This window comes from Populus euphratica, unplaced genomic scaffold (genome assembly GCF_000495115.2).
Source record: "Populus euphratica unplaced genomic scaffold, PopEup_1.0 scaffold50.1, whole genome shotgun sequence".
Taxonomy (NCBI): domain Eukaryota; kingdom Viridiplantae; phylum Streptophyta; class Magnoliopsida; order Malpighiales; family Salicaceae; genus Populus; species Populus euphratica.
In genome coordinates, this window is record NW_011499870.1 from 461765 (window position 1) to 483478 (window position 21714).

Consider the following 21714-nt stretch of genomic DNA (forward strand, 5'->3'; position numbering starts at 1 on the left):
CTTTCCCTTTCCTAATTAATTCTCTGTTTTCTTGATTTCTTTCAAGAATGAAAAATTTAGTCTTTTTAGCATAAATAGTTGCATTTGATAAATTTAATGGCAAAAACCTTACTCTTTCATGGCTTAAAAATAGCAGCTTCTTCTCTTCTCAAGCCACCATCTTCATTTCTCAGGTACTTTCTTTCTCCATATATATTTAAGATATGAATAAAGATTTAAACTTCATGCTTTTTAGGATGTGAAAAAATGTTGGGTTTTATGCATTTATTTATTGGGATACGATAAATGCTTGCTTAGGCCAATTTTACAAGCACAGGAATCAATTTTGATTCAATCAAGACAGAGAATTTCACAAAACTTGATAAACCCTTCATGGGGTTTTAGAAATGTGAGTCACGGAAGAGTGAACTTAGTGATATCACAAGGAAAACCCAAGTTTGAAACACATGAGGCTGACCCTCCAAAGAAAGAGAAGTGGATGACAAAGAAGAGATTGAAGTTGCAGAGAAAGAAAGAGAAGGAGAAGAGAAAAGCTGCTAATAGAAAGGACCCGCGTTCGCTTACAGTTAAGAGGAAGAAGGGGCAGAAATTTGCCAATGTAGAAGAGAGGATTAAGACCAAACTTGAGAGGGTGAGCATGATTGAATTTTTTTTTATTTTTTTTGTTTCTGGCTTGGTTGGCTGCTAATTTTGATGTTTAGTATTTTTATTTAGCTTATTGTAACTAGTTATTGAGTTTGAGATATGTTATAGTTTTGCATACAATTAGCTTAGGATAAAAGAAAATATAATCAATTTGATCTCAACCATTTGTAATTTTTGTTATGAATCAAGTAATTTATTGAAGTGAAGTTCTTTTGCATAACATTTTGCCGCCCATTGGTTAAGTGGAAACAACTAGCCTTTGATAATCGAACAACAGCATGATCTTTGGTAAAAAATTTAACCAATGTGCCTTCTAAGAGGAAGAGGAAGCTAAAATTTGCATATACAGAAGTGGGAATTATGTCTAAGCTTGAGGGACTGAGCATGATTGGACTGTTTTTTCTCAGCCTGGTTTTGTTGGACTTTGTAAGTACAATGATCTTTTTTGTTTTTTTGGGCTACAAGCTGTATTGTTATTGAATGTAAGATGCGGTAGTTGAGTGCATATAACTACCTGACGATAAAAGACCTCATCCTGTGTTTGTGAGATTCAATCAACGTGATTTCAACCCCATTTCTAATATTTATTCTGAGCATAATTCTCTGTATGTGATTTTTGCTTGTGCCTATTGCATGCAACTAGAAAAGGATAAAAGAACAAATTAACCTTGCAAAAATACTGCAGGGATCAATTTTTCCATTACTTGTATGTGTAATGGAAAAGAATTGAGGAGTTAATGTGAGGATCAATACGCTTCCCTCTTTATTAGGTCTGTTTGTGATGAGAACAGAGAAGGAAGACTATTTTAGGGTAGAAATTTTTTGTCATGCGGCTACTAAATCCAATGTCTTCAATGTTTCATATAGGTGATTACTTTTTTGTTGCTTATTCCTATAATCACAGGCCAAAATCAAGGAAGCTAAACTGGTTGAAAGACTCAAGCGGTATGAAGTTCCTAAAATGCAGGGACCTGAAGTCAAACCACATGAACTGACTGGTGAGGAGCGTTTTTTCATGAAAAAGATGGCCCAGAAAAAGTCCAATTATGTTCCAATAGGAAGAAGAGGAGTATTTGGAGGTGTCATTCTTAATATGCATATGCATTGGAAGAAACATGAAACTGTAAAGGTCATCTGCAATTCTTCTTGCAAACCTGGCAAAGTACAAGAGTTTGCTCAGGAAATTGCCAGATTGAGTGGTGGGATCCCTATACAAATAATTGGAGATGACACTGTTATATTTTATAGAGGGAAGAACTATGTTCAGCCAAAAGTTATGTCGCCTGTGGATACGTTGTCCAAAAAGAAGGTGTGTACCACAGTTTCCATCAATTATCTACTGCTTAAATTTACTTCTTTCTGGATGTTTATTGTGTTTAGGCAGGCTGTTTTTAAATTGTCAATGTAATAGCAAGGTTGCACTGTGACTTGTTTTAGCACTCAAAATGTTCTCACACTAGCATGGAGCTTCATATTTATGTATTCAACATCAACTCATCATCGTTATTTGTATCTTGTGCTGTTTAGGAGAGCTTGCAATTTCTAGGATGAGACTAAGACCAGTCAACTGATTTCTGGCTATAAACTTGCTTGCCAACATTAGTTCAGGTGATACCAGTTCACTATCAAGTCATGGTTTGAGAAAACAAGAGATGCTCTTGTCTAATCAGTAACATTCGTTTGAAATTTTGAACCTTTTGCTGTCCTAAAAGATCTTCTGCGTGATTTGATTTGTAGAACCATTATATTAAATTTCTTCTTGCCACTTGTATGGCCTTTCCAATTTCACTTTTAGTCCTTTTGCTTATATTCTTACGCAAGAAGGGGAAAATAGAACGTACACGTGCGACGATACTTTATTCACCTCCATTTTAATACAGTCAGCCTCCCTTTTTTCTCCTTTTGGAAAGCTAAACGTGATACATCTCGCATATTATCTTCTCACCATTCCTGTTGCTTTTGTATATGATAATGGCTTTGACATTGATTGCCTGATATGCAACCTCGTGGTCCTATTCAAAACTAGTTAGCAGCGAAGTTGATTAACTCTTCCTGGCCTTTGCAGGCACTAGAGAAATCAAAATATGAGCAATCGCTCGAGACTGTGAGGCTCTTCATTGCCATCGCTGAAAAAGAATTGGAGCTCTACTACAGGCACAATGCACTTTATGGTGATTCAAATGATAGGAATCCCAGGTCGATCTTGGATGGTCCAACACGAAAGGACTTGGAGGAATCTGGGAAACCTTTAAAGAAAAACATTGACTTGTCTTGCAATAGTTTTCTGCCAGGTCTTTCAGAAATAAAAGCAAGTGACACTTGTGAAGGTTTGTCTGAAGCTGAAGATGATTCCAAAGTTGAAGACTTATCCCTAAGCGAATCAGATCCCGAAGACGACCACCTATCTGATTTGGATGGTGAAGAAAGCAGAGAGAGCTCATCCGCGGCGAAAACAAGCTCCTCTGCAATTTTGGGTTCATCATCAATACTGTAGAATGATAACTGATAATCAAGGTTGTGTAACAGAAATTAACTTTTTGTATAAAATCAAACTTGGTTTCCAAATCTATTCCTCTCCTTGCTTCCATTACCACTCATAAATGGTAATTTATGCATCCTACACTCTATTTTGCTCGTTAACCTTTAGCGAACATGAAGAAGCTGGTATCCATAAGGTAATAGTTTAGTTACTGGTAGGAGCTAAACCTACCAGTATAAAAGAAGATATGCTAGAACTGAAGGTTAGGTGAATTACTGGCATCTCATTAGAAATGATAGGATCAATCTAACCCTGGACAAGTCCCAACTATGAAAACAAAGCTCCAAGGAGTGGCTTGTCAGAGTAGTTGCTGCAGCCGGGCCGGAAACAGGCCGAACCAAGGCAACCAGACAGCGTGGTAACGAGTCTAGTATTCTGGAAAATTGGCATGTAGGCACAGGTCATGACATTGGCAGCGGGTCGTTCAAGAACAGAGGTGGCGAGTGCCTAATGAAATCCACTAATTTATTTATTTTTAACCTCTGAAGTCTTCTAATTTTTATCTGATTTTATTAGATTAAAAATCAATTAGGGAAAAAGAGACCACCTATTTTATTTTAGAACTAAAAATATTAATTTAAAATAAAGAAAAAAATAATTTTTTTAAAAAAAATTTAAAATATAAAAATAAACAGGTTTAAATCACAAGTATAGACTGCATTTTATAAATGTGGTATGCTTAGAAAAATCTTAAAATTTTAAGGATGAAAATTAAACAAAGGCGGGCATTATATGCTGATGTCCCATTCCGGGGGACTGGAAGAAATACTGTCAATTTTGTTACTTATCCATGTTGTAATCACAGGAGGAGGAGGAGAAGGAGGAGGAGGAAGGTGCTGCTGCTGGCATCAATTTGCATGCTCTAGTAGATTAGAATTATATGCATTGACCCACACCTTGCTGATATATTTATCACACTAATTTAGCCTTCAGCATTGCTCTAGAGACATACAATTATACTCGATACCTTTCACAATCATAATAAATTGGTTAAAAGACAGGTCTTGAATAGATACATTATTCAATCATTAGTCCGTGTTAGGCTAATATGCGTATTAATTATATTAATATTTTAAAAAAAATTAATATAAATATTAAAAAATTAATATATTGAATTGATTTGAATTAATTTAGATTAATATGTAAAATTAATGACCTGAATCATGAAATTATGATAATCTTATATAAAATAAATAAATAAGCATATTAAAACTAAATTCTAAATTAACTTAAAAAAATAATTAAAAAACAAATAAAATCTAAATATATCTAGGTTAACATATTAAATCTATATCATGATATTAGGATAGCCCAGTAAAATACAAGTCAAAGTAAATTATGAAACTCAATTCTTAATTAATATAATATTAAAATATATATGTGACTAAAAAAATTAATTAAAAAATAATAATAATAACTTGGTTCAACTCAGTTCAACATGATAAATTCACGATTCTATTTATTACAATGAAATAATTTTATAAAAGATAAATTACAACAAATTATTAACTTCAATTTATAATAAATCTAATATTAAAAAGTAAAAAAAATCCTATAAAATATATTAATTTCCCTCTCGATTGATTGGTCCAGTTAATCCTAACAATAATCAATACATATCATAGAAAAATAAGAATGCGTCGAGAAATTTTTCTTGGGTCGATCTCCTTTGAAACATTTTTGTCTGGAAATGTTGAAAATGATATTAAAATTCTCATTTTGAACAGCTTTTAATTCTCTGTATAATTTACTGCATTTAATATTCTCATTTATGGTATAATAATCTCTCTCTGTATTTCTTTTTAAGATATAAACTATTTGAGAATGTTTGAAAATATATTAAAATAATATTTATTTTATTTTTTAAAATAATTTTTTATATTAATATATCAAAATAATTTAAAAATATAAATAAAAAAAATTATAAATAAAAAATTTAAATTTTAAAATATATATTATCAGCAACACAATTCCAGACAACCTAATAGAACAAGAAGCTATTAAACCTAATATGATAGTTAATCAGTGGACCGACATTTAATATTTTGAAACATTTTAAATATTTATCCAGTTAAATCTAGATAAGATCAAGCTAGGTTAACTTCAAACAATAAAAAATAAAATAAAATGGTATGATTTTAAATAAAATAATTGACCTGATTTAACATATGAATTTAAAAACATAAGCGGGAAACCGAGTTAGACTCGGGTGGGGTCGGGTATGACAATACAATGACTCCAGCCCACAAATTGTGCACCGACAATGAAGCCAGCTGGCCAAGTAGTTTTGATCTTCAAGTGTGTGTATTGGTTGACAAGTCATCCTCCACTCTATTTTACATGCTTGCTGTATTAGTTTTGTTTATGCATATGATTTCACAAATCCGTACACCGATTACAGCACAGCTACACGTGAGCGCCCCCACAGAGAAATGTGAGAAAAGGGGGCGCATACCTTCCCGTCCAAGGCAAGCCAATAAAAAATTTTCAAGCCCCGAGAGGCCATAAATTATAAAACTCAATTTTTAATTAATATAACATTAAAATATGTATCTAATTGAAAAAAATTAATTAAAAATTAATGATAAAAAACTTGATTCAACTCAGTTCAACATGATAAACTCACGATTCTGTTCATTATACTAAAATAATTTTATAAAAAATAAATTATATCTAATATTAAAAAATAAAAATAAAAATAAAAATCATATAAAATTTATTAGTTCCCCTCCTCGATTGGTTCCAGTTAATCCTAACAATAATCAATACATATCATGGAAAAATAAGAATGTGTCGAGAAATTTTTCTTGGGTCGATCTCCTTTGAACCATTCTTGTCTAGAAATGTTGAAAATGACAGGGATGGCGTGTTCTTACTGTGAAATAGGGAAAAATACACGAACCACAAATTATTCTACATGTAGGATAAATGTCTTGAAAAATCAATACATAACATATAATATATAATATGATCTCCATGCATTCTCGAAAAAATTCTCAAAACCAAACTCCCGATTTAATATTCTCATTTTGAACAGCTTTTAATTCCCTGTATAATTTACTGCATTTAATATTCTCGTTTACGGTATAATAATCTCTCTATGTATTTTTTTTTAAGATATAAACTATTTGACAATGTTTAAAAATATATTAAAATAATATTTATTTTATTTCTTAAAATAATTTTTTACATTAATATATCAAAATAATTTAAAATTTTTTGAAAATAATTATAAATAAAAAATTTTAAATTTAAAATATATATTATCAGCAACACAATTCCAGACAACCTAATAGAACAAGAAGCTCATTTTTATAGTTATTAAACCTAATATGATAATTGATTAATGGACCGACATCTAATATTTTGAAACATTTTAAATATGTATCCAGTTAAATCTAGATAAGATCAAGCTAGGTTAACTTCAAACAATAAAAAATAAAATAAAATGGTATGATTTTAAATAAAATAATTGACCTGATTTAACATATGAATTTAAAAACATAAGCGGGAAACCGAGTTAGACTCGGGTGGGGTCGGGTATGACAATACAATGACTCCAGCCCACAAATTGTGCACCGACAATGAAGCCAGCTGGCCAAGTAGTTTTGATCTTCAAGTGTGTGTATTGGTTGACAAGTCATCCTCCACTCTATTTTACATGCTTGCTGTATTAGTTTTGTTTATGCATATGATTTCACAAATCCGTACACCGATTACAGCACAGCTACACGTGAGCGCCCCCACAGAGAAATGTGAGAAAAGGGGGCGCATACCTTCCCGTCCAAGGCAAGCCAATAAAAAATTTTCAAGCCCCGAGAGGCCATTTTTGTAACCCCCAGCAATAAAAGATACATATATAATTCCTCTGCTGGTGACCCTTCAAAAGCTGCCGTTGTTAAGTTAAGCTAAGCTTAAAGGTGGTTTGTTTATGCTGTTGTTGTGGTTGTATTTTAATTAAAAAATATTTTGTAATTATTTAATAATAAAAAATAATTTATTATTTATAGATTCCATGTAATTTTTATGTTTGAACATGGACAATGAAAAACAAAAAATTTCCTTTTTTAGTCACTGTACATATTAATTGTAACGTTCATTGAACAATACAATTAACATAAATAGTATATATTGATATAATGTTCATGTGAGCAGTGCAAAAAATTATATTGTTTACTTAAAAAACAATAACCAGTGCAAGTGATTACAAGTTTTTTTAGTGTGTTAATTTTATTAATAATATTTTTTTTAAAAATAATTTAGAGTAAATTCATTCACATTGTAATGTGAATAATATTTTTTTAAAAAAAAAACTAATATAGAGTGAATTAAATTCACTCACACTGTAATATTAATTTTATACCTAATAATATTGTATCTAATTTTATTACAAGCTCAAAAAATTATGAAAACTATAGTTCTTATCGGGTGAATTTTTTACGTAATGAAATTATAAATAGTTTAATAGAATAATAAAAAATATTTTATATAAAGTATTATTTATTTCATGATGTAATAGGAGTAATTAATTCTACAATATTTAAATTTAAAACCATTAATATTAATATATATTTTTAAAAATTATTTTATAGCCTCAATTTTAAAAGCATTCATAACCAAATACAATAAATTAATTTTTTTTCAACCACATTTTTAAAAAAATATCTATTTTTTCAAACTAACCTAAAAAAATACATTTTATTAAATATTTTTTTTCAAATCATAACCACAAAAGTTATTATCAATATTAATAGTGTAAGAATGATTGGTTTCTAAAATATTTTTTATTTAAAAATATATTAAAATAATTTTGTTTTTAATATTAACATATTAAAACAAGAAAAAAACATAAAAATTTTATTTAAAAAAATTAAATTTAATTAAAATTATGATATAAACACCACTTGAACAGACAGAAATTATTTTAAATCAATTTTAAAAGATAACTTAAGTGGTTAAATTTTAATTTTATTTTTTAATAATTATAAGTTTATATTTGTTTAAGGTTTATATAAACTCATTTAAATATCTATTTTAATTAAATATATATTAAAATAAATTATTTCAAATCCCAAGGTGCTCCTCGTGATGACCATGTGCATGGCCTCCATTATGTTGGACCCAATTTCCAGTTAAATTCTGTCCTTTTTTTCAGTAATTTATGAGTTTCCATTCAAGTTTGAGCTTGCATTGAGGGCTGGTGGGAATATATTTATAATTATTTGTTAAAGTTTTTTTTAATTTTTAATTTTTAAAAATTATTTTTAAAATCAATATATTAAAATAATTCAAAATATAAAAAATTAATTTTTAAAAAATTTGGATTAGTTTACTTTTTTCCAAACGCTGCTAAAAAATATAGAAAGGAAGAGGAGAAAAAAAAAGGAAGGGGAAATGCATTCCTTATTTATATCCAAAAATACTTTATCAAATATATTTATACATTTCCCCAAGAGACTTAGTATTTCATAGAATATGTTAATGTAGGGCGTGCAAGGCAGTAATATACAGACATTATTCTATAAAAAAGAAATGAAGATAATATTCTAAAAAATAATAATATAAAGAATAAGTTAAGCAGAGCATCTGATTTGGAATCAATCCTCAATATTAGACCCTGAATCTAACTCTTTCAATATTAGAGTTAGGTTTTAAAAAAAATCAACCCATTTTATCCTTATTGATCAAATGATATAACTCACAATTTTTTTTTAAAAAAATTTATTTAGTTTTTCTAATTAAAATAATATTATTTTAATTAAACTGAATTAATATAAATTAACACCCATTTAGTTATCCAATACCACATTTATCTGAACGAAAATTGTTTAATTGGCTAGTGAATCTGTATATTAGTATAATACGAAACTCCAGCCATATATAGAACATGCGGATTTTTTTTTTTTTTTTTTTTTTTTTTACAATTGAAAAAGATTTAGGAAAAACCAATATTTTTATTTTTTTTCATTTGACCAATTGAAAATGATCTAGGACAGACCAGATGCGTATCACAAACTGGACAATATGTTCTAATATATTTTTTTCCCGTTTCGCATAAAGAAATGCAAGCTTGGAAACACGTATTATTAAAACATATATAAATAAAGACACCATAGGTTATATTTTTCATGATATTAAACAAGAGTCGTGCAGCCTGACTATATATTATAAATTATGAGGACGTGATCTCAACAGCATATAATTATTTTGGTATTTTTATATAATGAAAGGTGGTGTTTTTGTTCTATAGTTGTTGGGACCTTCCCATCCATGCTTCCTTTCCAGTCTAGCAAGACTGGTACCTGACATTGAAGCTGAGTAGGCAGCAAAAATAAAAATTCATGGATGTATAATATGCTTATAAAAACACCCAGATATTAGCTGCTCAATAATTATTTTGAATTCTTTTCTATTTTATTTTAATTGCAAGAATATATATATATATATATATATATATGACATTGTAAAATTCAAATTAATATTTATGTGTATAAATATTAAATTTTCAGCTTGTATAGTTGAATTACAACGAGGAGGAGAGATACAAATCTTTTTTCTTTCTGGTGTCTCCCTGGAGTTTTGAGAGTCTATTCTTGAGGTTTTATTTAGCTATAGTTGATGACGATATCATTTTTTTCTTTTCTTTTTAATATTTTCTTTTGATAATTCTAAGTTCAGGTTTTATGTCTCTAACATGATGTTTTTTTTTTGCATTATCCAATTTATCTAGTTTTCTTACTGTTTTAGATGTTATTTTCAAAATTTATCATTTTTATATTTTACTCAAGTGAATTTTCAAATAAATATTCATTTTAATAGCGTTTAGTTACTATCTTGAAATAAAAAAATAAAAACTACAAAGATAATTTTTTTAAGTTGAATATATATATATATAATAATTATTAATATTTATCTCTAAAATATTCATATACAAAAATCTTAATTATAAAGTTATTAAATTAAAATATACAAGGATATAAATATTTATTGTTATAGATAATCAAAACAAGTTGTTTTAATTAAAAATATTTTTTCCTTGAAATAAAAATAAATAAATTTTTTATTTATATTTTATCCAAAATTAAATTAGATTTTTAATCGAGTTAAGCCCGTTCAATTCTTCATCTATCTTCTCTTGAACTTGGCAAGTCCATGTCTTGGACAAGCTTTGTTGGTTTAGTCAAGTCCTAAATTAATATATCAGGTTAATCTTGAATTTTATAACTAGAATTATTAATTTTAATATTTAATTAGAAAGATGTAAATTCTATAATAATACATATTAAATGTAAGGTAGACTTTTTTATTTTTTTATTCTGTTCATTATCAACAAAATATAATATAAAAATAATTATCTTATCTACTATATCATTACCAAATATAATTTTATTATTATCTCTTGTTTTATCTTATGTTTTCAATTTTTATTGTTTTTTTTCTTTTTAAGATATAAATTAAAAACTACAGCTTTTTTTTTCTTTGTTGTCTTAGGAGTGTAATTATTTAATTTAATTTTCTCATTTATCCATACAATTAATATCTCCAAAAAGAGTAAGAAATCCATCTAACTTCTATCTAAATCCTTCCTTATACTATACGTCTAAAAAAATAAAAATACACCGTATCTACATACGTCAATCCTTATCTTAATTATCAAATTCCACAAAATAAATAAAAATATTATTTCCTTTTCTGTGGGCCCTCCTCAAAACATATCCACAAATTGCCAATAAAAATCATATTAATTACCTTAATAATCGCTCTTTCCCATAATTACCAAAATATCTATTTCATCTCCCTCTATAAATAAACCTCTCTTCCCCTGCCAAACCTGTCTCTCCTTTCCCTCTCTGTGAACACGCAAGTCTATCCTCCCTCCCTCTCGTTCTCCTGCAATGGCTTCCAATGGCTTGAACGACAAGTCACTGATCGTGAGCTTCGGCGAGATGCTAATAGATTTTGTCCCGACCACCTCCGGCGTCTCCCTCGCTGAAGCGCCGGGGTTTCTGAAAGCACCGGGTGGTGCTCCGGCGAACGTGGCGATCGCGGTGGCGAGGCTAGGAGGAAAGTCGGCGTTTGTCGGAAAGCTTGGTGACGATGAGTTCGGTCACATGCTCGCCGGGATTTTGAAAGAAAACAACGTGATCGCTTCCGGTATTAATTTTGACACAGGTGCAAGGACTGCTCTCGCGTTTGTTACCCTACGCGCTGATGGAGAGCGTGAGTTCATGTTTTATAGGAATCCAAGTGCTGATATGTTGCTAAGGCCCGAAGAGTTAAATCTTGAGTTAATAAGATCTGTAAGTTTGATTATTTACAGTCTTAATCTTAATTATCTACCGTGTTTATTCTTGTAATGATTCAACGTAAAATATTTGATTTTTATTCTAAGTTTTTTTTAACTGTGGTGAAAATTAATCTGGTATAGGGTTCGTGGCATAGTTAAGAAATGACCCGGAGGTCAAACCTGTACAAGACCTGGTTACTGGGTGGCTGAGTTAACCAGAGTCAAACCTAAACCAACGATGTCGTTTTTTCTTTCAAGTTTTTCTCCTTGCTCTAATGCATGTAGCATTAAGCCCTGAGTTGGCAGCCCTAGGTCAGCGGGTTAACCAATCGACTATGGTTGGTGGTGGCTTTAGTTAAATTTTTTATTTTCTTACCGTGGTGAATTTTGTCGTGGATGGTGAGGGGGGAAGAGATTTTTTTAGGGGAGTGTCACGCCAGCAATGCCACAGGGGTGGGGCCCGGTTGCATCTCAGTTGAGATCTCAATTAGTGGCAAGAATCATGCAGTGGATCTCTCCTTTTCATGTGATAAAGGGGGATGATAATGTCAGGAATTGTGTAATTATAATATTCGAAAAATATTTTAAGGGAATTTACGAATTTAAAATGTTTTCTATAACTTTTTAAGTTTATTTTATAATATTTAGTCTGGTAAAATATATTTTTGGAATTTCATTTGTTAAAATTTTTCTCATGCACGTGTGTGAATTTGTGCATACAGGCTAAGGTGTTCCACTATGGATCAATAAGTTTGATTGTTGAGCCATGCAGATCAGCACATCTAGAGGCAATGAAGGTGGCGAAGGAAGCTGGTGCATTGCTTTCCTACGACCCAAATCTGAGGCTGCCATTGTGGCCATCAGCGGAGGAGGCGCGTGAGCAGATATTGAAGATCTGGGATGAGGCAGATGTGATCAAAGTCAGTGATGTCGAGCTTGAGTTCCTCACTGGAAGTAATAAAATTGATGATGAAACTGCTTTGACACTTTGGCGTCCTAACTTTAAGTTGCTCTTGGTCACCCTTGGTGAAAACGGTTGCAAATATTACACCAAGGTGGGTAATTACAATTCAGTCTTTCAGTATTTTGTTTCTTCTAATTTTTTGATGTTAGGTGCAATCAATGTTATCTGTTACAAAATTTTGACTTTTAGCTGGCATAAGGGTAGGTGATGAATTTTATGATGCTCTATAATGCTACTTGCTAGTGGGGTCTTGGATCTCCCATGATTTTCTCTGACGTGGGACCTTGTTTTCTTTAATTACGGAATCAAACCTGATTTATTTAATAAGGAGTTTGAATCTTTTGGGATTTTATGAAATGACTTACTATTTAATTAGAAAGAACCAGGAAAGGAGAAGAAAGTTTGATCCTTGACCTTTAATCTATCCCATGAGGCAGTCAATAATTCTTTTTCACGATGAGTTGTTTTGTTCCCTAGTCTAGGTGTAAAGTGTTAATCTCGAAATTATGATCAAAGCTTTTGTGTCTATCATGTAATCAACAGCATGAATCATGTTTGGAATTTAACAGTGGTCAAATGAGCATGCCATGGAATTGATAAAGAAATGCTTTAACGCGGACAAATCTATTGGCTAAGCGCAGATACCAGGCATGCCCATTTGTGCGTGTTGTCATTATTTAAGTCAAAAGCCCCAACCAGCACAATGGATGTAGTTGCCTTGTTTATTATATGTGGCGGGCGGGTGCCTGTCCCTCTCTGCATGTTGAAAGTGAGTTTCGGCGTGCATTTATTTAAACCTTAAGCATATAGTAGTGCGGCCATTTAGGTCACAGTTCAGCCTAAATTATTAACATAAACTTGATTGCTTGCCAGGGAGATGAAAGCTGTTGTATATATGATAGAATGATGTGACTACGGTGTTTTGGATGATGAATTTCAAGCTGTTGATATCATGATTTGGATTAATTGATTATGGAGATGAAACATTTGCTGGAAATATGGTTTCTTTTGTACAAATTGAACAGGACAAATACTTGAGTTGGTTATTTATGGCTTACAAAAAATTTCTTATTTACTCAATTAGATTGGAAACTCGTTCTTGTTTTTGTTGGGGTTACAAGATTGGAAACTCTTTTAAGTTTATCATAAAGCAAACTTCGTTTTAAGGGGCTTCCGAAAAGTCAATGCTTACTGTGTTATCACTGCACCAAACTAGTAGTTGTTGTATCTCCCAACAACCCATAAACCAAAAGCTAGGACTACGTCTTTCCTGGTATCATAGAACTGCTTACGTATATACAATTTTGCTGGCATGCTGTGTTTTCTTTGATTACCAACACTAATGTTGTTTTCTTACATCCCAACAACTGAAGACACTGGCGCACCAAGAATAGGGCCTCTGTCTTACCTAATGCCTCAGGGTACTCAAGCTTTGTACCACAAATAGTTGTAACATGTGAAACCCTAATGTTAGGTGAATGAAAAGGATCCTATTTGATCATAAATGGTCTTGATTTGCCTAATACTGAATTATTACCAATTGGTTTGTTGAAATACAGACTTTCCATGGAACTGTTGAGGCTTTCCATGTCAAGACTATTGATACCACCGGTGCTGGTGACGCATTCATCGGAGCACTCCTTTGCAAGATTGTTGATGACCAGTCTGTGCTGGAGGTAAATACTATAATAAACCGTCTTTATAATTAGATCCTGAAGCTGGTAATGAAAACTAGTTTTTGGGAATTTTATTTTTTGAAAATAAATGTAGTTTTTTTTTAAAAAAAAACTTGACAAACAAACACAAGGATTTGAAAAATAGCAAAAACAAGGAAAAAACACAGTTTGCTTGGAAGTGTTTTTCTAGGAAGTATTTTCTTGAATTTTTCATGTTTGGTTATATTTATATTGTGGAAAACAAGTCAGCAGAATTCACTTTTTATCAAAGAAAAACATAAGCTATAGATGAGGAAATTGTTTTTCAATTTGCAAGAGCAGAAAACACTACAAAAGTTGTACAATATTTCATTAATATTTAAAATATAATTATGCAATATAAAAGTATATTACTTTGATATATTAGTGTGCATAATAATACTTTAATTTAGATAATATTTGTTAGAAAATATATTTGAATATAAAACATATTATACAATAATCATTGTTCTTCAAACTCCAAAAAAATATTCGATAAAAATAAGAATTATTCTATTTTTAGAAAGTTAATAATTCAAAATGTTTTATATTCCAACTTATTTTATTTGATATGTCTAAAAGACTAGAAAATGATTTCAGCTTATTTTTCATTAAATATTGAAAAGTAATCAGTTTTCTTAGAAATTATATTCCATGACTGTCAATCACTCAAACATAATCTATATTTTTTAGAAATTCACTTTTACTGAAAATTATTCTTATAAAAACACTACTGTTCTTGGATTCATTTCCAAAAACACAATAATCTATGTTTAGAAATTCATTTTTTTTAATTTACTTTTCAGGAGAATTAATTTTTTTTTTAAAGAACTGCTAACTGTAAACCGGGTTCTTGGATTAATATCTCTAATATTGTAGATGAAACTTCTTTATTTTCAGGACGAACAGAAGTTGAGAGAGATCCTTAGATTTGCAAATGCATGTGGAGCCATTACAACCACCAAGAAAGGCGCCATCCCTGCCCTTCCTACCCCAGCCGAGGTCCACAAATTGCTGAACGCATCGAAGTAGACCTTTTCTATTTTTACTTTGCACTGCAGTCCTTCGATCTTCCATCTTTGCTCTTTTTAGGTCTTGTTCTCCGATTTAGGTTGCTTGCTACTCAATTGAAGAGCGGCTTCGTTCTCATCTCACCTTTTTTCCCTCTTCAATGTATTGATGAAAAAGACTTGCTGTCAGGTCTTCCCAAATAAAATTCTTTAGCAGTTTTTACTTTCTCCAAGTATTTAATCAATCATCCATTAATTAATTTGATTCAAAAGTTATATTTATAAACCAACCTTCAAACTCCTAATTAACTGGATAGGGTAAATTTCATTATCAAAATAACATTTTAATATTCTTTTTAAAAAAGAAAAACTAGGTCTTAATCTTCTGTAGAAAGTTAGAAACCAACTAGGTTTCGAGCAGCCGCAGGTTGGCTCCGCAAACTTTACTGTACTGCTCTGAACATGAGATGGCAGTCCATCTGTTTTAGGTTCTTACTGGCTTCCCATTCAGCCATAACCATTGTATGATTCATCACGACTTGTTCATTAAATTTGCTCCTCCACCTGTTTGTTCATCAAGCAATTATCAACGGTGGCGGGAAATATTTTAGCAAGCTACATGTTAAAGCACTCATCCATAGGATAGGTGATCCAAAACTCTCATACAGAAGATATCATGCTGGAAATTCTTGAAGACAGATTGCAACTCGGTGATAAATGAATGTACAATTGGTTTAATCACTCCATACATTGTTCATGGAATGTTAACAATCGAGCTGGACAGAAGTTTTGGAACTATAAATACAAAATTGGTATAGGAGGAGAAAACAAGAGCAGCAGATTTGAAATACCAAGCACACAGGAGAGAAACAGAAGGGCGGAAGAAAAATCGAATCCGACGATTACGCCATTAAAATTCCGCAGAACCAGGTACCCGGGGGAAAGGAATTGCATCTCTTATATTTTCTAATCCAGTAGCAAATTGCACGAGCCTCTCAAAACCAAGTCCGAAACCCGCGTGAGGAACTGGCCATACACAAACACGAGATCACAACAATGCGTGTTTTGAGTAACAGATTTTCAGCTATTGAGAGATATCAAGGCAGTCAAATAAAAACAGGAAGCAAGTTCCCAAGCTCTCCTGAAAACGCCAAATTGTATGTGGTATGCATTCTTCGCACCACTGAATTCAATCTAGAAACTATCATCAAACCTCAACGCGCAAAGCTCAGCAACTTAAGAGAAAATGTTAGCTTCAAGAAGTGAGATTTCTAACCTGAACCATAACGTCGCAAATCAAGATACCACCAGAAGCTCTCCTTGTTCAAATTTAACTCATCTAAACGGTCTTCTAGATATTCAAGCCGTTCCTCTCTTTGGCTTCCACCAATAAGTTCACCAACCTGGCAAATAAACAATTTATTACATGATAAATTCTACCAAAGCAACATTTCTTAAACTCCCTACCCCTTGCTACTTCTCTGTTTTTTCCAGGATTAGGAATAAATATTTCATTTTCACATCCCAAACAAGTAACAAGGACCCAATATGAAATAAATCACGATGGCTTCTTGCTCTTCATAATCTATTCCACTGGGAAGAGGTCCATAAATGCTTTAGAATATTACAAGCGATAGTTACTTGACAATCAAAAAAAAAGTTAAAATGAAACAAGGAAATGGAGATTTACCCGAGGAACCAGCATGTCCATAGCAGCAACAGTTTTCCCATCATCATTTTGCCGCATATAAAATGCTTTGATGTCCTGAGAGTTTTAGATCGAAGAGCCACATGAAACGAATGTTAATTATGAGAACAATACACACTCCAATGTATTTTTTCAGTTATTTTAGGAAAGTGAAAGAATATAGATCAGGTAGCTGTCCGTTGCATACCTTTGGATAATCTCTGATTATGACGGGGCACCCACCAAATGCCTCTTCAGTTATATAACGCTCATGCTCGCTTTGCAAATCACATCCCCATTCCACCTAGAAATTGCAGGGGATCTTTATTAGGCAACAAAATACTCTGTATAATTTTCATTTATCATTTTAGGAACTTTAATTTTGCTTAAGAGATTACTAAAGAAGTTCCAACCATAGACAGATAAAATCAATAATTCATTGTGAAAGTTTTAGAAAGTTAATCTACAACTTTGATTGGCTTGAATCGCAGGTCTTCCTGTTTTAATCAATAAGAAAAGACTATGATGCCTGCCATTCTGCCAAATCAGACAAGATTTCATTACTGTAATGAGTCCAGGCTTCAATAAGTGATCCTGTCATCACTCGGATGAAACAGAGACTGATAATAGTGGCTCTCATTAGAAACCAAGATCAAGAGGAAATTCGAAGGGGATAGTCAACATCTATGCATCACTTTAAGGTACTACAAGTATAACTATTTGTGGCACTTAATCAGGAAAAGAAAGAAATTTAAGAGAAATATAGTTTCTACCAAGTCCAAGCAACAGTTGATAGCAACAGCTAGCTGAACAACATCAACAAGCAATAGTCATCTGAGAAGTCTAAATATTGGGGCTAGTATGTAGTACCGGGAATTCAAACTTCTTTTTTGCTTTCAGAAGAAGTTCAACTGCATCAGTATAAGTCAATTGAACAAAGTCTTTCTCAGCCACATCCTGTAGATTACAACAAAGATACCGTGTCAGAAAAATATGGAAAATACGTCCAGAGCCAAAACAACAAGTCAAGAACAGCGTCATGAAACAACACAAGTGGAAGGTATGAAGCACATGACAGAAAGTTCGAAGAAAAATAGGTTACACTAGAGAGCTCATACAGTCAATCGATCAACGATTCCCTTCTCAATCCAAGTATTGAAAAAATCCATGTCTTCCTTGCAGTTTTCAAGGATATGTCTCACCTTCCACATAAAATTTTTGTCAGTCAATTATTCGATGAGAAAAATATGCAAGTTTGTGTGTGTTAGTGCCTATCCAAGCTTTCCTTTAGCCATATGTGTTAAATTAACAATAGAGAAGATGTGAAAAGCAACATACTACGTACTGGAGATAGGCAGTGGCACAGGCCATGTCGTCAGTCAGATCAGCAAATGCAAGTTCTGGTTCAATCATCTTAAATAAAGAAACAGAAAAATTATAAGAAACTTGGATAGTGCATGATCCAGAATAAACTTATAAACAAACAAAGTACACTAACCCAAAATTCAGCCAAATGCCTTGAAGTATTAGAATTTTCAGCTCGAAATGTGGGACCAAATGTATACACCTAAAAAATGAGAAAAATTGTGTGATAAGAAAAGGTTCAGATATTTTTTATTTACTATCTGACATTAAAATAGTGAAGAAAGCATAAATGAAATAGATACATCTGAAAGAGCAGTGGCATATGTTTCAGCATTGAGCTGGCCAGAGACTGTCAGAAAAGCTGGTTTGCCAAAAAAGTCCTGAGAAAGAATGAAGGCAATGAAAATTACATCAATGGAGTTCAATAACAGTACAGTCATCTAGCCTGTTTCCAAATTAAAGCAGAAATAAGCTCAGTTTAGGGTTTTTTTTTTGGGGTGGGGGGTGGGGGGGGCGGAGCATAGTTCTGGGGCCAGCACTTAAAAGTTTCTTATTTTCAATACTGGTCTAACATAAAGCTTTGCCAAGGACATACAATTTTCAGATGGCTAAAAAGATTAAGTTTGTAATTGGCATTGATTGTTCTGGCAGAAAGAGGAAAGGAGGGAGGGATATACTATACTCAGGTCTGCTTAAGAGCATAATAGTGAGAAAAGGCATGCTCAACTCACTTGTGACCAATCAATTAAGCCATCCTTTGTTTTTGGAATCCTATCCACAGGAGAATTGGCAACTTCTTGAGAGCCTGGAATCTGTTCATTAAAGTTAATATAGATCATCACGTATGGCAGCAGTTTTATAAACCTGTAACAATGTTAGTTACTGATAGAATTATGCATAGATTTGTTAAGTAGATTCTATCCTCTGCTACATTATATTAGCAAAAATCATGCATGGTTATGTATTTTAAGAGATTAGTTAGATGAGATTGAAGCAAACCATGTAAACCATAGTGCAGCTAAAAACAGGCATCTCAGTGTGCTTGTAGTATTTTGAAAATAATGTTTATACAATAAAATAAAAAAGTAACAATCAGTAGTCATAAATAACTTAAGCAGCGCATACCAAAGTAGTCACACAGAACTGCTCACCGGCCCCTTCACAATCTGAAGCTGTAATAATAGGACTTGAGACCCAAACAAACCCATTTTCTTGAAAAAACTTGTGAGTGGCATATGCTAAAGCATTCCTCACCCTTGCAACCTAGAATTAATTAGCATTATTTACAAAGATGAGCATGAATCAGGGACAATAAAGTTACATCCAAAAAAAGTTATAAAAACATGCTTGCCATATTAAGTGGTTATGTCATATATGACTGGAAGGCACTAAACCCAACCAAAAATTAGAATAGAAACAGGCAGCAGAACCATACCGCACCAAATGTATTTGTTCTAGGACGAAGGTGAGCTTTAGTTCTCAAAAATTCTCTGCTGACCCTTTTCTTTTGAATGGGATAGGAAGGATCACTCTTGCCAACCTATAAGAAGAAAGAGATTTCGGGTGAAAACCTTGGAGTAGAATCACATTTTTATGTAATATGCAGAATAATACTCAAATGCCAATGGAAATCACATAAAACAAAAGGGAATCATATCACACCATACCAAGACCCAGGCTTCCCAATTGCTTGTCATCCAGAATATCATTGAGGATAGAACAGACATGACATTGATGATCCCAAGACCTCAGAGTTCATTTAACCCCTCACCGTTTATAGTTTTAAGCAAGTACAAATTTATATCAATTTATGTGTCACGTGGAAGGTGGAATGTGAGAAAGCTTGAAAACTTCTATTTGTTTTTGTGAACTCTTTTTTGTGCCCAGTTTCTCCCTGCCATATGTTAATTTGCCTCATCTAACACTCCAGTCAATATAAATTTTGCAAGTAACAGTTTTAAGGTCTGTAGTTTTTCAGTAATTCAGGGGTGGAGGGATATTTAGATTTGTAATCTGTACAAATTTCTGGTGCGATCACTTACAACTTGTTAGAAGCATGTTATCAAATTATGTATTGATGAGTTCATGTGAAAATTAGCTCCCTATCTACCAAGAATGCCTAGAATATCATACCAAAACAATTTTGTTGACCTTCAGTTCCACCTTTTGTTTTGATCCTTGGCTCTCCACCACAGTTCCTTGCACCAATATTGATGCACCAGTTGTTATCAACCCAGATTCTACCTATTAATAAACTCCAATGCTTGAATAAAGGTAAGATGACGAGAATATAGACCACATGAAAGATGAATACATCATGGTATAAACATATTATGAGAACTTTTGAATTTTTATGCAATAAATCAATGGAGCTTGACATTTTTGAAACAGATTTTCATCAAACAAAAGAAAGTGAGCAGAAGTACACTTGTTCCTAGTTGTTTACACCATGGAATATTTCTAAATAAAATCCCTCAGCTATTAATGTCGACCAACCTTGAGAAGAAAAAGAACAGGGAAAGTTAAGGAGGTGTTCACAAACAGAGTAACACTCCAACTTTCTAAAAAACTAGTTGGAAAAGAGAGAGTAGAATTTCATGTTTAAATACAATATTTCTCCATCTGAAGAACCAAAAAACTAATTTTTCAAATTTGTATTGAGTTTGTAAATCATATTTTTGAGGTTCTTCACAATTTTTCTTTACAAGTTTTTCATTGGTTTCCAAATTAAATAAAAAACCCCCCGATGAACAGAACAATGTTATTCTTTTATAAACAAGCACTTTTACCAATGCGAAAAATTAATTTTTTTATTATTTTATAATTGATTCATGTGATGAATTTATTTTCTTATTATAAATGTAATGTAAATATTTACTTTTTTTCTTGTTAATAAGTACAACTTTTTCATGATAATTTTTCATTTCAAAGAAATAAAATTATTATTTTATGATTAGATTGTCTTAAATACAAATATTAAGATGATCATAGGAAATTATGGTTTCAATATTTTTATGAAAAATAAGTAAAATCTTGACGTATTTCTTTTTTTTTTTTTCCTGTAGAAAATTTATTCTCTGTTCTCAAAAAATGAACATGCTTTCCAATTTTTCATTGAAAAGTAAAAATTAAAAAAAGAGAGAGAAGAAAACTGAATATAGACAAGGAAAATGGTTTTCTGTTATTGGACAACCCCTGAGATGTCAAGTCCAAAGCGATTATGTTCCACTGCAAATTAAAGAATTAGAAAATGTATATGCATGACTTTATTGTTTATGGTAATACCTGATCATAACCTTCAGCCTCCAATCCCATTACACATTGCATGTTTGATAGGCATGAACCATCATTAACCTGTATATGTTTAAGAACAGACATCCCCATCAACTTATCATAGTTCAATTTAAAACAACTTTATCAAAGAAATCATATGAGTAGCCACCATTATTACCTCAATAAACGTAACACTACTCTGAACACGAAGAGTACGAACCCAACCCATCACGACAATGGTCTTCCCTAC

At 31.9% G+C, this 21714-nt stretch overlaps 3 protein-coding genes across 8 annotated transcripts in view; 2 read left to right on the forward strand and 1 right to left on the reverse strand.

The window, feature by feature from the left end:
- Positions 1-3238, forward strand: part of LOC105127037 (RNA-binding CRS1 / YhbY (CRM) domain protein) — a 3408-nt gene extending 170 nt beyond the window's left edge. Inside the window, exons 2-5 of the mRNA XM_011028132.1 lie at positions 1-173; positions 298-631; positions 1550-1954; positions 2711-3238. Coding sequence (XP_011026434.1) covers positions 97-173; positions 298-631; positions 1550-1954; positions 2711-3139 — 1245 coding nt within the window. The 5' untranslated portion in view covers positions 1-96 and the 3' untranslated portion in view covers positions 3140-3238. The remainder of the gene's footprint in view (positions 174-297; positions 632-1549; positions 1955-2710) is intronic.
- A 7741-nt stretch (positions 3239-10979) lies between these two features.
- Positions 10980-15372, forward strand: LOC105127038 (probable fructokinase-1). Its single transcript, XM_011028133.1, has 4 exons — positions 10980-11484; positions 12194-12526; positions 13995-14111; positions 15030-15372. Exons 1-4 carry the CDS (start codon positions 11080-11082, stop codon positions 15159-15161), a joined length of 987 nt encoding a protein of 328 aa, XP_011026435.1. The 5' UTR covers positions 10980-11079; the 3' UTR covers positions 15162-15372.
- A 407-nt stretch (positions 15373-15779) lies between these two features.
- Positions 15780-21714, reverse strand: part of LOC105127039 (asparagine--tRNA ligase, chloroplastic/mitochondrial-like) — a 7197-nt gene continuing 1262 nt past the window's right edge. For all 6 annotated transcript variants that reach the window (XM_011028134.1, XM_011028136.1, XM_011028139.1 and 3 more), the window contains 15 exons: positions 21643-21710; positions 21477-21545; positions 20325-20435; positions 19627-19731; positions 19317-19454; positions 18923-19003; positions 18494-18571; positions 18325-18393; positions 18165-18239; positions 17945-18028; positions 17697-17783; positions 17035-17130; positions 16830-16904; positions 16416-16542; positions 15780-16165 (listed from right to left, as the gene is read on the reverse strand). In XM_011028134.1, the coding sequence (XP_011026436.1) occupies positions 16050-16165; positions 16416-16542; positions 16830-16904; positions 17035-17130; positions 17697-17783; positions 17945-18028; positions 18165-18239; positions 18325-18393; positions 18494-18571; positions 18923-19003; positions 19317-19454; positions 19627-19731; positions 20325-20435; positions 21477-21545; positions 21643-21710 (1379 nt within the window). In that variant the 3' untranslated portion in view covers positions 15780-16049. The remainder of the gene's footprint in view (positions 16166-16415; positions 16543-16829; positions 16905-17034; positions 17131-17696; positions 17784-17944; positions 18029-18164; positions 18240-18324; positions 18394-18493; positions 18572-18922; positions 19004-19316; positions 19455-19626; positions 19732-20324; positions 20436-21476; positions 21546-21642; positions 21711-21714) is intronic.